The sequence below is a fragment of the Tenrec ecaudatus genome, chromosome 16 (assembly GCF_050624435.1).
Source record: "Tenrec ecaudatus isolate mTenEca1 chromosome 16, mTenEca1.hap1, whole genome shotgun sequence".
NCBI classification, from domain to species: domain Eukaryota; kingdom Metazoa; phylum Chordata; class Mammalia; order Afrosoricida; family Tenrecidae; genus Tenrec; species Tenrec ecaudatus.
Window position 1 is genome coordinate 105240948 of NC_134545.1, and position 13553 is coordinate 105254500.

Sequence of the window (13553 nt, forward strand, 5' to 3'; positions counted from 1 at the left end):
TGGATTTATAAAATCAGGAAAGGGGAGGGATAGAGAGGAGAGATTCCCAGGAGCCCGTGAAAGCAGTGAGAACAAGAAAGCCCTGAGAACCAGGGAGATAGCATGAAACAGGTTAGGTGACAGGAGGTCCCTGAAGATAACACGTGGGCCCGAAAGAGGACGCTGCCTAACATGAGTATGTCTTGGAAAGTTTCTGAACAACGGGCTCCATTTGATATTAGACTTTCTTCTGAGAGTCTTCGGGACTGCATGTGTCTGGGTCTGTACACACGGACACATGTGCTTACTTAGAGGAGGGGGGACATCTGGGCCACGCAAGACCTGGAGGAGCCCTGGGGTCTGGAAGTCTCCTGAGAGGTCAAAGGGAGATGGTAGCGTTCCCTTCTTCGTGTTTTAGACAGTACTTGTCGCCTTTGTTCCTCCTGATTTCTGGGCTTTGCTTCCACGTGAAAAGACGGTGAAGGACATTTTTTCAGTGTGACCTTCAAGACAAGTAGTTCTCAGGTCTAGGAGTGGTTTGAAGAGATAACCTGCTCTAAGACTGAGAGTCAAGTGAGTGGATGTCGTAGTGAGTCTATTCTTGCCCAGAGAATCCCCAGGCAGGACATGCATGAGTTCTGAGATCAGCATGGGTGGTGGCCAGAGAGTCCTGGCCTAATACCCTCACGGCGAGCATTTCCCATGCGCACCCCGGAGCTCTGAGCGTGCGTTCTTAAGCCAGTGACAAAGGATGCCGCCACACCCTGGGACACATCCTGGAGGCAAAGGGACACAGAGTGGGATCTCCTAGCAGGTGGTCAAAGGGGCACCTTCCTGGTACATGCCAACAGGAAGGGAAGTAGAACAGAGGCTGGCAGGCAGCAAAGAAATGAGCAAGCCCCAGGCTCTCCAGCAATGCCAACGCTAAAGCCAAGGCGGGCCTGTGCCAGCCGCAGCCTTGGCTGGTGAGCTGCCGAGGAAGGGGGTCTTTGTGCTGGCCAGGTAAACAGAAGATGAGGAAATCCACCTTTGGCCCCAGAAGAGCACGTTGAGAAGAAAGATGGGTCACTGCTGAGCAGGAAGAGGGTGGAGTAAAGGCCTTGAAGAGGAATCACTAGCTATCAGGCACCGGCTGGGACGTAGCCAGATGCCAGGGAGAGTTGGGCAATCGGAGTTGGCAGCCTGAACAGGAAGTGGTCCTTTGGTGGAGACCCGATGGGCTTCTCTGCTCCCAGACTTGGTCACAGCCCCAGTGCTAAGAAAATCCTATCTCAGCCACAGCGCTAAAATACACTTGCCCCTTGCACTCTTGGACCTGGGGTGCTGGGGTGTGGTGGCTCTCGTTCCTAGACCATTTGCTCAGTCATCAGTTAAACAGAACTACACCGCGTGTGGTTCTGAAGGTGAGCAAAATGCTTGCCTCTCCCGGGCTGCCGGGGCTCCACCTCACCTACCTCTCTAGCCTGCTCTACCCGGCCCCCGGCGTTCCCCTCACTGAACTCTCTGGTTGCAACGCAGATTCTGGGGAGCTGCCGTTGGGTCTGCCTTTGGAAGGACGAGCAGTGTGAGCCTCTCAGAAGTGGGATGCTGGGGTGGGGTGCGGGCGCTGGGTCATCGCTCCACACGTGGCTTGGCCTCCCTGGATCTGTTTGCGCATCTGTGACATGAGGACAGCACAGACCTGAGCGGTCCCGGGACCCGTGCTGGCTCGAGGACTCTCGAGTCTTTAAGCGGGACTTAAGGCAGCTCTAAGTCCACACGGACCCTTCCCAAGCAAAGGGGTCATGATCCCTTCCTTGAAGGGGCCTCGTTTGTTAGCAGTTTCCAACTGCCCCCCTGGCACAAGGTCAACCCATTTGTCACTTTGGTTTCTATTTTCTCAGCTTACCTGATGCCGAAGTTGGCAGACGTAGCTTCAAATAGTCATTTTTGTTCACGTCCAAGAGGCGTCCCGATGGCTTCCTCTAAATGGCCACCTTCCTTCTTGCTGTTGTCACTTGTCACCATGGTGACCCCACGTACAGCAGAACAGAATGTCGCCTGGTCCTGGGCCACCTTCCCGACAGTTGATGGATGCGGGTCCTTTGTCGTGGCTGCTGTGTGTTTTGGGTGACCTCCAGGCAGGGGGGCTCTCATCTAGCCCCGGGTCAACGGTCCACCGGGAGCCTGGGAGCTTTCGTTGGCTACTTTTCAGAAAGTGACTTTCCACCCGGGCCTTGCTTCCTCGTTGGCCTTTGTGAGGAAGCCTGGCTGAAACCTGCTCAGCGTCACCGCCACGCACACGCATTCATGGGTGGTGGGCATGTAGCAGGTGCCTCGGCTCCGAGTCAAACTCCGCTGGCCCACATGGGAGGCTAAGATTTAGCCACAGAACCGCCTTTGTGTCCGTCAAGACATTAGCATTTTTAGAAGTGGCTTGTGATCTAACGCAAGACCTGGGAGATGTCAGGGATCGTCTTGCCTCCTGTATCTGGAGGCCCAGCCAGCAGAGGGTCTCAGAAAGGACCCTGAAGAGATGAGGGGGGAGGAGAGAGAAGGGGGCAGCATTGTACAGGGGCTTCCTGTGTGTGACTGAGCTCTCTGTCGGGGTAGAAGCAGGAGAGGCTCCCGTGAGTTTGGTGTGTTTCAAAATAACCGCCAAACCCAAACCAAACTCGCGCCCATCAAGTCAGTGCTGACTCATAGCAGCCCCCTATGGGATTCTGGGACTGGAACGGTTGACAGGAGTAGAAAGCCCAGTCTTTTTTGCGAGAACCTGCTGATGGTTTTGAACTGCCGACCATGTGAATCACAGCCCAACCTGGAGCCACCACACCACTAGGGCTCCGTGTTCCAAAATAGGATGATGTATTGTAATGCACTTGAGGCTGACATTGTGGTCTGACTGTGAAGTGGAAACACAGCTCCTGCCTGGTTCAGACCTGCCCACCCTCAGCATTCTAAGTGTCTCAGAGGAAAGAGAAATGCCTTATGCTGGATCCGAAGCTGATTGTGGCAACCCCTCACCCAGAGGGACCTCAAGGATGTGGGGACATAGAACAAACGCCACTGTCACTCTCCGGGCTGCAGCCCATGAGGCGATCTATGAGAGAGTTCTCCTTATCCTGACTCAGGAGCAGGGACAGGATCGCCTCAAGAACAACGGATAATCTTTCTTCCTCTCCTTTGCCTTCTAGGACACTTCAAACCAACTCACGGCCATTAAGCCGACATCAATGCAGAACAACCCTCTAGGACAGGGTCGAACTCCCCCGGGGGTTTCTGAGACTAACTCTTACCAGGAGGAGCAGAAAGCCTCATCTTTTTCCCCTTAGGAGAGCTGGTGGTTTTGAACTGCTGACCTTGTGGGTCACAGCCCAACGCTTAACCACTATGCCACCAGGGCTCCTCGCTAGGAGGTTGAGCACCACGGCTTTAGTTGCACTCAGTGATACAAGTTCTTGGAGGGAGAGCCTTCTTGCTATCAAGTGCAGGTGTCGAGCGAGGGTCACTTTGTGCTGTGAGCTGCCTGGGGTCTGGCTGGGTGTGCCCTGCCCGGCGAAGAGAAGCGGAGACCCCTGCTCCTGTAGGACCCAACAGGGTGGCGGTGCTCAAAACAATGAGCCCACTCCACCGCGGAGGTACAGTGGGTCACTCCTCGGACGGCTCACCACCAGGTCAGCATTTTGTAACCACCAGCCGATCCTCGGGGCAAAGAAAAGGCGAGGCTTTCTACTGTTGGAAAGAGTCCGGGTAGACTAGAGAAACAAATCCATAGAAACTCATAGGTGTATAAGAGAGAGCTTTATATAAAGGGTAAGTGTACATTAAGAAAGCATCCCAACCCAGTCCAGTCCAAGCCCATAAGTCCAATATTAGCCCATATGTCCAATAGTGATTTATAAAGTCCTCTTCAGACTCACAAAACACATGCAATGACACCGAATGCAGGAGGATCACAGGCCAGTGGGTAGAAAGTCTTTGGCTCCAGTGGTGGTGTAAACATCTCAGCACTGGCAGGGGTCTCCACGTGGCTTCTCTAGCACCCAGGGCTGCATCAGGGTAGATCTATGCAGCTTCTCCTCAGGGATGTCTCCCAGGGAGTCAGCCTTGTCAGTAGGGAGTGAGCAGAGAGAGAGAGAGAGTCTCTCCCGTCTCCAAGGAGGAAAATGCTGGAGTTCCCAGAATTCTTAGGAGAAGGCCATGCCCACCCAGAGGCCTCATTGGTTGCATCTTGATTGACAAGTCAGACTCCACCCCTTCACATGTAATCCTCTCAAATTGACGCCAGATTATGTAAGGACCACAGACACCCACTGGGCAGTTCCACCCTGTCCTGTGGGGTCGCGATGAATCAGCACAGACTCCGTGGCGCTGGATTTGGAAGTGAATGTTCCAATTTTATTGGAACATAATTCAAGAATCATGCAATTTAATAGTTCAATCATTTCAAGAAGAGTTGTACAGCCCTCACCACAATCAATTTTAGACATTTTCTTCTTTCTTGTACTCCTTGTTAGTAGCCCCCCTCCCTGTCCCCGCTGTACCCCCATAGATCCATGAATCCAGGCACTGCCTCTCTAGACCAGTGGCTCTCCACCTTCCTCATGCCACTGCCCTTTCATCCAGTGCCTCATATTGGGGTGACCCCCCCAACCATAACATTATTTTTGTTGCTACTTCATCACTGACATTTTGCTACTGTGATGAATCAGGCGACCCCTGTGAAATGGTCGTTTGACCTCCAAAGGGGTTACGACCCACAGGTTGAGAACCACTGAGCTAGATTCACCCATCCTGGATCATATATATATATATATATTTATGCAAAAAATAAAGCTAACAACAATAACAAAATAAAATAAAGAAAACCCCAGTGAAAAAGAAAATAGACAACACTAGAAACCAGAGCCATTTTAAAATGAGTTGAACTGGAGGTGCAATGACAAGGTGTTAGATTTTTACCTCAGCCTCGTCTGCCACAACCCACTTTCCAGCATGCTCTGTCTGACAACGGGGCTGGTTACATCCTGGAACAGATTCAGAGGGGATTCGCCCAAGGCTTCATCCACCTGTATTTGCCCTTCACATTTTGGGGGGTTGTTTTTGTATGACATGTGAGCTAGACCCCGAGTGAGGGTTGTCTGCGGTGACCAGAGAGGACGGGCTGGGTGGAGGAGAGGTGAGAGGGAGGTACCAGCTGCTGAGCACACGCTCGGCTGTGGCAGACACCAGAACTTGGAATAAGTATCTCCCCATGAGCACAGGAGCATGCCAGGCTCCAGGTGCCTCGGCCCTTCTGCACAAGGAAGGGGCGGGCTGGCACCCCTCCCAGCCAAGAGCCCCTCAGCTGAGCTCGCACATGATGTCTTGGGAAGGACCCCAGTCATGGTTGAGGGCACGGCTATTGCTGGGAGGACCCTGGCCTTGACCTCCTCAGGCAGAGCAAAGCCACTGGCAAGGCTGACTTTTAAGGCAAGAGGAAAAATGTTCTTCTGGCTGCCAGGCCCAGTTGCTGTCAAGCTGACTCTGACTCCTGGCGGCCTCATGCCTGTCTAAGGACATGTGTGCACGGTGGAGGCTTTCAGCGGCTGATTTTTCAGCAGGCGGTCACCAGGTCTTTCTTCTGAGGTGTCTCTGGTGGATTTGAACCTCTGACCCCATGGTTGGCAGCTGGATGTGTGAACTGTTGGCACCACCTAGGGACCCCTTCTTTCAGTTACAACCTCTGAACTGGTTGGTCAGGGGTGGGGGGTGTCTCCTGGATGCTACAACTGTGTGTGTGGAGAGAGAGAGAGAGAGAGAGAGAGAGAGAGAGAGAGAGAGAGAGAGAGAGAGAGAGAGAGAGAGAGAGAGAGAGAGAGAGAGAACACATTCACACGCGCACATGCAGTGGACAGGTGTGCTGGCTCTCTGTAACCCATGTGATAGCCAGGAAGGAGAATATGTTAGATTGGGGAGTGGAATGTGAGCTCACCTTGGGCGCATGGAAGAATTATGACCAGTTGAGATGCAAAAACAGCAAAAGGAGTTTATTTGCTAGCTCGAGCTAGGGCTTCCCACCCTCCACTGCCCAGCACAGCGGGGACCCAGTGTCCAAAGGGAATCAGCCCCGAGTTCTTGTTCTCCAGGCTTTTAGAGGGATGGGGGGCAAGGGGAAGTCCAGGGTTATTATTCTTTAAATTTATTGTAGAATATTTCTGGTGCCAGTCTTGTCCAGCAGTGACTGGCCAGTAGGGTCGCGTGTGTCCTCCCGATTGGTCTGCCGAGGGTGGGTGGTCGCCTGTTGGACACTGCGTCCCATTGGTCAGCTTGGGTCAGGCTACATCAGGCGGTGGTTTATGTCTGTTCCAGGAACCTGAAACTGAACCTTAGACCCTTTCCGAGAAACCGAAACTTAGGCCCACCTCAGACTTTGGTTTTCCACAGCCTCTTCTAGCCCTGACCCAGCTGAACTGTATTTGTGCCTCACAAATATATGAAGAGAAAGTCCTTCACCAAGGACCCGGCCTGCTGGCCCGTGATGGCCTGTGGAACCTTGTGGCGCGGTTTCCTCCTTCTCTGGCCACATGTAAGCACCCGCGAGGGCCAGGCTACTCTGCAGTTGGGGTGTCCTGAGTGGCACTCTTGTCTTTTGCCACAGACCTTGACCAGGTGTTGACTGCTTGTCATCACCCTGTCACACATTTCAAATGCTTCCAGGTTTCAGTTTCTTTGGAATTGCTTTTGTTGTGTTTTCAAAACCACCTGTCAAACCGATGACAAAGCTTGCCCGGTGACTCTGGGCGAACAAATCTGCACAGCCGACTCCTTGCCTTCCAGTCCGAGCGACCAGGCTCTTCCCAGCAGAGGGGCCATCGCAGTGGCTTCCAGGGCCACCCCTCCAAGCTCACTGAGGGACAGCAGTGGGCCTGCAGCCCAGATGCCGCCGCTCTGAAGCATCTCAGTCTTACAAAGCTCTTTCAACCAACATTCTGCTGTAGAGCAGCTTTAGGTCCACAGAGAAATTGTGCAGAAAGGGCAGGGCCTTTCTACAGAGTCCCTCCCTCTGCACAGTGCGTCTCTCTCCTAAGACCTTGTGTCTGTGTGGTTGTCGTGGTTGCTGCTATTAGGTGCCATTGAGTCGGTTCTTACTCATAGCGACCCTGTGTGCGATGGAACAAAACACTGTCTGCTCCTGATGGAGCCCCGTTGCTGCAGCCACGGTGTCCACTCATCTCGCTGGGGTGGGGGACTTCTTCTTTTTCACGTTTGTCTACTGTTCCCACCGTGATGTCCTTCTCCAGGGACTAGTCTCTCCCGCTGACGTGCCCGAAGTACATGAGGCCAACCCTGGTCATCCTCAAGTCCAAGGAGCATTCCGGTGGCACTTCCTCCAAGACAGGTTTGTTTAGTCTACTGGCAGTCCATGGGGTAGTCAAAATTCTTCAATAAGATCCCAATCCAAATGCATCAATTCTTCCTTGGTCTTCCTTCTTGCTCTTGCAGGCACATGAGGCCAATAAAAAAGCAAAAAACACAGCTTAGGTCCAAGCAAAATCAGATTCACTGCCATAGAGCCAATGCTGACTCATAGCACCCATGAGGGTGTCTGAGACTGTCACCCTTGACAGGAGCAGAAAGCCCTTTCTCCCCTGGCGCTGCTGGTGGTTTCGAACTGCCGACCATGTGGATCACAGCTCAACACGCAATCACACGCCACCAGGGCTCCTTCATGGCTTGGGTAGGCATAGCTTAGTCCCCACGGAGACATCTTCACGTGTCAACACTTTCAGGAGGGTCTGTTTATGAAGACTCTGCCTAATACAATGTGCTCTCTCATTTCTTCTTTCCCCCTCAAATGTTGGAAATGAACTTGTCTGGCCTCTAGGACTTCAAATCCACTTCTGTTTCACTTGTCCTCCTTTTTAAGCCACTCTGGCTGATATTTAGATCTGAGGGGTAAGGAATCTGGGGACGGGGGGAAGTTTAGGGTGCAATTTTTACTCAATTTCATTTTTTTTCCAGGTTAAACTGTCCGTCTCTTTTGGTTCTGTCCTCCATGTCTTCTCTCTCGCTCTTCCCCCCCTCTTCCCTTGAGTCATCAGAGTCTTGTCTCCTGGGGCCCAAACCACGTGTGGTCTTCTCTGATCTTCCTCAATAATGGTGATACTCAGTATTATCTTTGTAAGATTGATGGCGTTGGCTAAGCACACCGTTCTCTAGTTTTGCCTATGTCTGTGGCGTCTAGGAGAGTTAGTATTGTGTTTTCAATGACGCATAAAATTCTATCGTATGAATGTCCCAGAGCTTGTTTCTCCATTCCTCTGTTGTTGGGGGTTTGGGTTGTTGGCGTATTTGGGCGGTTGTAGAAATGGCTGCAATAAACACAGGTGTTCCTATGTCTGTAACTGCTGCTTTCTCCATCTCCCTCCTTTCCTCTCCGAGGGCTGCTTCCATGGGTGTTGATTGCACATTGCTGCAACTGATGAATCAATTCTGTTGTTAGAGTGTTACTAACTGGTGCTCATTGTTTGCATTGGGGTCCACTCTTGGTGCCTAATGCATCATGCATGTCACGTGTCCAAGATTGGAGCACCGTAGACAACAGTCCCATGGCCTTTGACCTCCCTGCGGTCCACCCATCAACTTCCCTGCTTACTGCCTATCATTGCTGCTAGGAAGTCACCCGAGTTGGAGTTCTCCATCTTCCAACTCGTCTTCCCGTGACCAGTATGCACCTATGCCCCCCTCCCCCATGAAAAATAGCTTTCCTCTGGGGGGAGGAGTATCCCTGGGGATGCTTGGTTGCCCAATTCACTGTGGGCTTGGACTAGAACCATGGCCATTTTTTGGAGCTCCATTCCAAGGGCCTCCTATTACGTTTATAGTCAGTTGTAAGCCTGCAGCTGAGCTTGCGTGGGCTTTGATGAACCCCCCCGCCCCCATGCCCCACCATCCATCCGGGACTCTCACAATTACTTTTCAGGTGTGCAGACACGTCTGGTTTGGCGTGTGCTTGCTCCTCTTTGACTTGGCCGGTTGTTTGGGTCTATCTAGATTCTACATGGTCATGATTCTAGTGGGTTCCTTGGCTCCCTTTATGCCCTTCAGAGTCAGAATACACGTGTCAGCTGAGAGGGGAGGAGGAGATGTCCTCTGGGTATATATGAACCCACGATCAGCCCCCTTTGGAGCATAAGCAAGCCCTACTGGTGCAGTGGGTTATGTGTGGGGCTGCTAACCCCAACATTGGCGGTTCAGCTCCCCACCTGCTCCTCCGGAGGAAGACAAGGTTGTTCTTATAGAATTTACAGTCTCAGACACTCCGTGGAGCCGGTCCACCCTCTTCTATAGGGTTGCCACAAGTTGGACCCAACTCCATGGCAGCATGTGGGTCTGGGTTTGGGTTGGTGTCTCTGACACAAACACAAGGGGCTGTGGGCTTGGGGCTGGAGAAGGTGTCATGAGGACAAGTATTGAGCAGTGGCCAAAGCAGTTCTTTACGCAGAAACACCCATGTCAAGACAACACAGGCCACATTATCTGATAACAGTTTCTTTTGGATGTCAGCCAGCTTCCTTGTACTCATACTTTGCTCCCCAAGCAAATCATTACTCTATAATCTGATGTCTTGAGAAGACAAATCTCAGAGCCAAAGTATACTCTGATTGTAAATGAATGCACTAGCCTCCTAATTGACTAATTAGTGTCTACTGGGTGTAATTAGGGGAACTGAATTCCCTCAGGTGAATTCAGTCTTGATGAGCGATAACACGCATGAGGCTGAAACCCTACGGGAGGTCCTGCCTGTGACAGCCACCCGTCACCAGCCCCTAGGGCCCGAATTGCACCCAATTCCCTTCCCTCAGTCATTGGAATGCCACTTCTTGGGTTGACCAGTGCAAATTCAGTGACCCCCTTGGAAAGGCACCATCCTGGCTCCATCAACCTCATACGCCTTTGTGTGAGAGGGGAAATGACCTTCAGAGGGTGAGATTGCTGGCGGAGGCCTGCCTCCTCTGCTTCTAAGAGGAGGAAAATGGAAACAAGAGAAGCAGAGAACAACTGGGGCTCCTCAGCTTCGCTCCTCCTTCATGACCCCACTCCGAGTACCAACTCCAGACTGGAAACTGCCCATGTGACTTAGGTGCACGGGATCTTGCAAGTTCAAATCTCAAAAAAGATACTTCCAGGCCCTACAAAGGAGACACTCTCCAAGACAATGACAAAAGACCCTCTGTGAGGCGGTTGCCTCTTGGAGCTGCAGCAGAGCGATGGCTGTGGGGCCGGCAGTGCCACATTCAGTCTGGTGTACAAGGGTCACTGTGAGTTGTGTACCTGACTTGATGACACCTAACAAGTACAATAGCAAGGGTGCAAATGCGACCTCAGGAACTCAATGAAGGAGCAAGGCACAGCCAAGGAGGGCTGAGGGGGCTGGGTAGTGGGGTCTGCACCTGTCTGGAGGGTGGTCAGGGAAGACTATACTGAGGAGAAGCTGGGTTAGAAAAACCTCTGCAGGAAGGGTGGGAGCAAGGGGACAGAACGGGGAGAGAGTCTTCAAGTGGAAGGTTCAGCTGTGCAAAGCCCCAGGCGCTGGGCTTTATTACAACGGGCCAGGCGGCGCCGTCAAGGGACCGATTGTGTGTGTGTGTGTGTGTGTGTGTATGTGTGTTAACAGGGTGCAGGCTCTCCCTGTTACTTTGAGGAGGATGCCCGTCGCTTCCTATGTTGGACCTCAGTGTCCCAAGCTGGAGGCTGCATGTTGGTGGCCCTAGAAGGCCTGGGCAGGTAGGTTGTCCTCAATGGAAGCTAACAACAACAACAACAATAGCAGCAGCAGCAGCAGCAGCAAGTCCATGCTATAACTGCCACCATACAAATCTGTCTTTAAGATGAGGCAACATAGTGCTATGGAGGAAGGACACTTTTTAAGCCCCCTTCTGCTCTGGTGGTGTAGTGGTTACGCATTGGGCTGCTAACTGCAAGGTCAGCTGTTTGAAACCACCAGCCCCTCCTTGGGAGAAAGATAGGATTTTCTATGCCTGTAAAGAGCTACAGTCTCAGAAACTCACAGGGCAGTCCTACCCTGTCCTATAGGGTCACTATGAGATGGCACAGACTCAAGGGCAGTGAGTTTGGTTTGGGCTTGGCTTATGGATATCTAGTATTCTTACCACTACTCTGCACTGCTGTGCTCAAGGCAGACATGGTGAATCTATCATGGTGCTCCCATGACAGGAGGATCCAGTTTCCTACGCATTCCCAGTCCTGCTCTCCCAGGAACCCAGCACCTGGAGTTCCCTTAGGAGAGGAGTCCACAGTGCTCCTCTCCTCTCGGCCTTTGCTGGCCAGGTGTGTTTTTCATTCTAACATTGGTCAATTTTGAGTCTCGAAAAGAGAACAAAAACCAGCGAGCCCGTGAAGAGGAACTGGGGACCGCGAGGAAGCGATGTCGGATCCAAGAGGAAAGCAAAGCTTCCATGCAGCCCAGGCCTCCACCCTGGCTGGGGGCTGACAGCGGCAAGGGCGTATGGGATCCTTCGGAAGGAAGCACTGAGATTCTGTGGACCAACTGTGCTTGATGCAGAAGCCAACCTGCCATCCGCAAAGTTGAAGCTGGACGGAAGGGCTAGAGATAGTTAGGCCACAGTTCCTCTGTTCCTGTGTTGGGAAATTGGGCACGGACTCAGAAGACCTGGCCAAAGCTAGCATGGGCCCAGGTGCCCCATGGATCATCCCTCACGCCTTCTGTTCTCCTGTCACGATCACACTACCGCCGTCTTCATTCCCCCAAGACAAGTCTGAGGGCAACAAGAGAATGCCCTGCCAGCAAAGTAGTCCCCACAGATACTGTTCCCTTTGGCAGCCTGGGCCGTATTTGCCTAGCAGCCCACATCCTGCTGAACTCTGGACCTTGGGGCAGGCTTCCCACAACTTTATTCAAATCCTGCAAGATTCAAACCAAGCCCACATTCAGGACTCACTGAGGAGGAAGTTGGAAACGGTATCACCAAGGCCAGTGCTCTTGCACTTGGGGAAAAGCCAGGTCATCGATAGGACAATCAATCAAGCACACCTAGATGGTTCCCACAGGGGCCACGGACTGCTAGCAAAGCGTCCCACTTCCTTTAGGCTGATTTATTGCGGCAACAGGAACAAACCACCCATAGGCCATGCCCTCTTTGGTCTGGGAACCTATAAATCGTCCGGTGTTTTCGCTGCACTCATGAAGAACCCTGCACCATGGGGCTCTCCCTCCTCATCCTTGAAATGTGCCTTGTATGGAGTCAAGTTCTAGCCACAGGTACTACGTCTACTCCTTTTAGGCCTGAACCCCTAAATCGTTGCAAGTTCTTTGGACTTATTCTTTGGCACTAGACTTTTCATTTTGAAGGGGAGTTTTTTATTTTGTTGGTTTAAAAAAATCATTTTATTGGGGGCTCGTACAACTCTTATCACAATCCATACATCAATTGAATCAGGCATGTTTGTCCATATGTTGCCCTCATTCTTTTCTAGACAGTTACTTTCTATTGAGCACTTGGTATCAGCTCCCCTCATAGCCCCCTGATAGATTGTACATTGCTATTATTTCCATCTCTGACACCGACTGCTGTTTCCCTTCCCCCATGTTTTCTCTTGTTCTTCCTGCGGTAGAGGGGTGTATGGTTATGTGCAGATCATTGTGATCGGTCCCCCCTTCTCCCTTCCTCCCCCCTTCTTCCCCCTACCCTTCTGGTAGCATTATTCCCACTCCTGTTCCTGGATACTGTGTGTCGTGAGCTCCAATCCCTTTTTATACCTTTGTTTCTAGTTCCGGTCTAGTCTGAACTGAGAAGCAGCACTGGGGTCATGGTAGTTGTGGGTGAGGAAGCCTCAAGGAACCAGAGGAATATAGTGTGTTTCATCGATGCTTCACTGCACCCTGGTGACTCAGCCCTTCCCTGTGAAGGGGAGTTTTGTATCTAGGAGGGCTCATGTCCGGGGTCACTGTAACTGTTTGAAAATATTTAGAAGGGACGTCTCTGGTTGCTATTGTTGTTAGCTGTGAAATTCACAAGGATATAGCCCCACCAAACCCATCACGATGCCAACGTCAGTTGTCAGTGAATCAGGAGAGTGACGAAAGGGTACCTTGGTCTCTGAATCTGGGCACTTAAGGAGTGGGCTTGTATTAGTGAGGGGTCCTGAAGCTTTGCCCTGACGGGTGAAGTACACATGCGACCATGATGGGCAGACAAGACCCCCGCCCATCAAGGCTGGCTGCTGCCTTGTGTCTGAAGGTGCATCTGGCTTGAGAAATTGCTCAGGTCCAGACTGAGAGCAGACATGCTCCTGGAGAATCTGAGACTGTGTCTGTCACTCACTGCCTTAGGCTGGTGGTTTGTAGCTGAGAAGCTTATCCCTGTCTGCATGTTCTTGGGGTGTCAAGTGATAAAAATTATAAGGAAGAGCCGTAGGCCCTTCCCTGGCCATTGAGCGGCAATGCCATTTCATGGAGAGCCTAAACAGATGGACTGCGTTTTCCCTCAGTGCTTTGTCCATCCCATCAATGACAAATATCTCCCCAGTTTGTTCTTTGCCTTTCCACTCTGGGTTTTTGTTTTTGC

General features: G+C 51.9%; 1 protein-coding gene across 1 annotated transcript in view; it reads left to right on the forward strand.

The window, feature by feature from the left end:
• Window positions 1-12186: 12186 nt before the first annotated feature.
• DMBT1 (deleted in malignant brain tumors 1) overlaps window positions 12187-13553 on the forward strand; it is a 61588-nt gene continuing 60221 nt past the window's right edge. Inside the window, exon 1 of the mRNA XM_075533476.1 lies at window positions 12187-12247. Within this exon, the coding sequence (XP_075389591.1) occupies window positions 12187-12247 (61 nt within the window). The remainder of the gene's footprint in view (window positions 12248-13553) is intronic.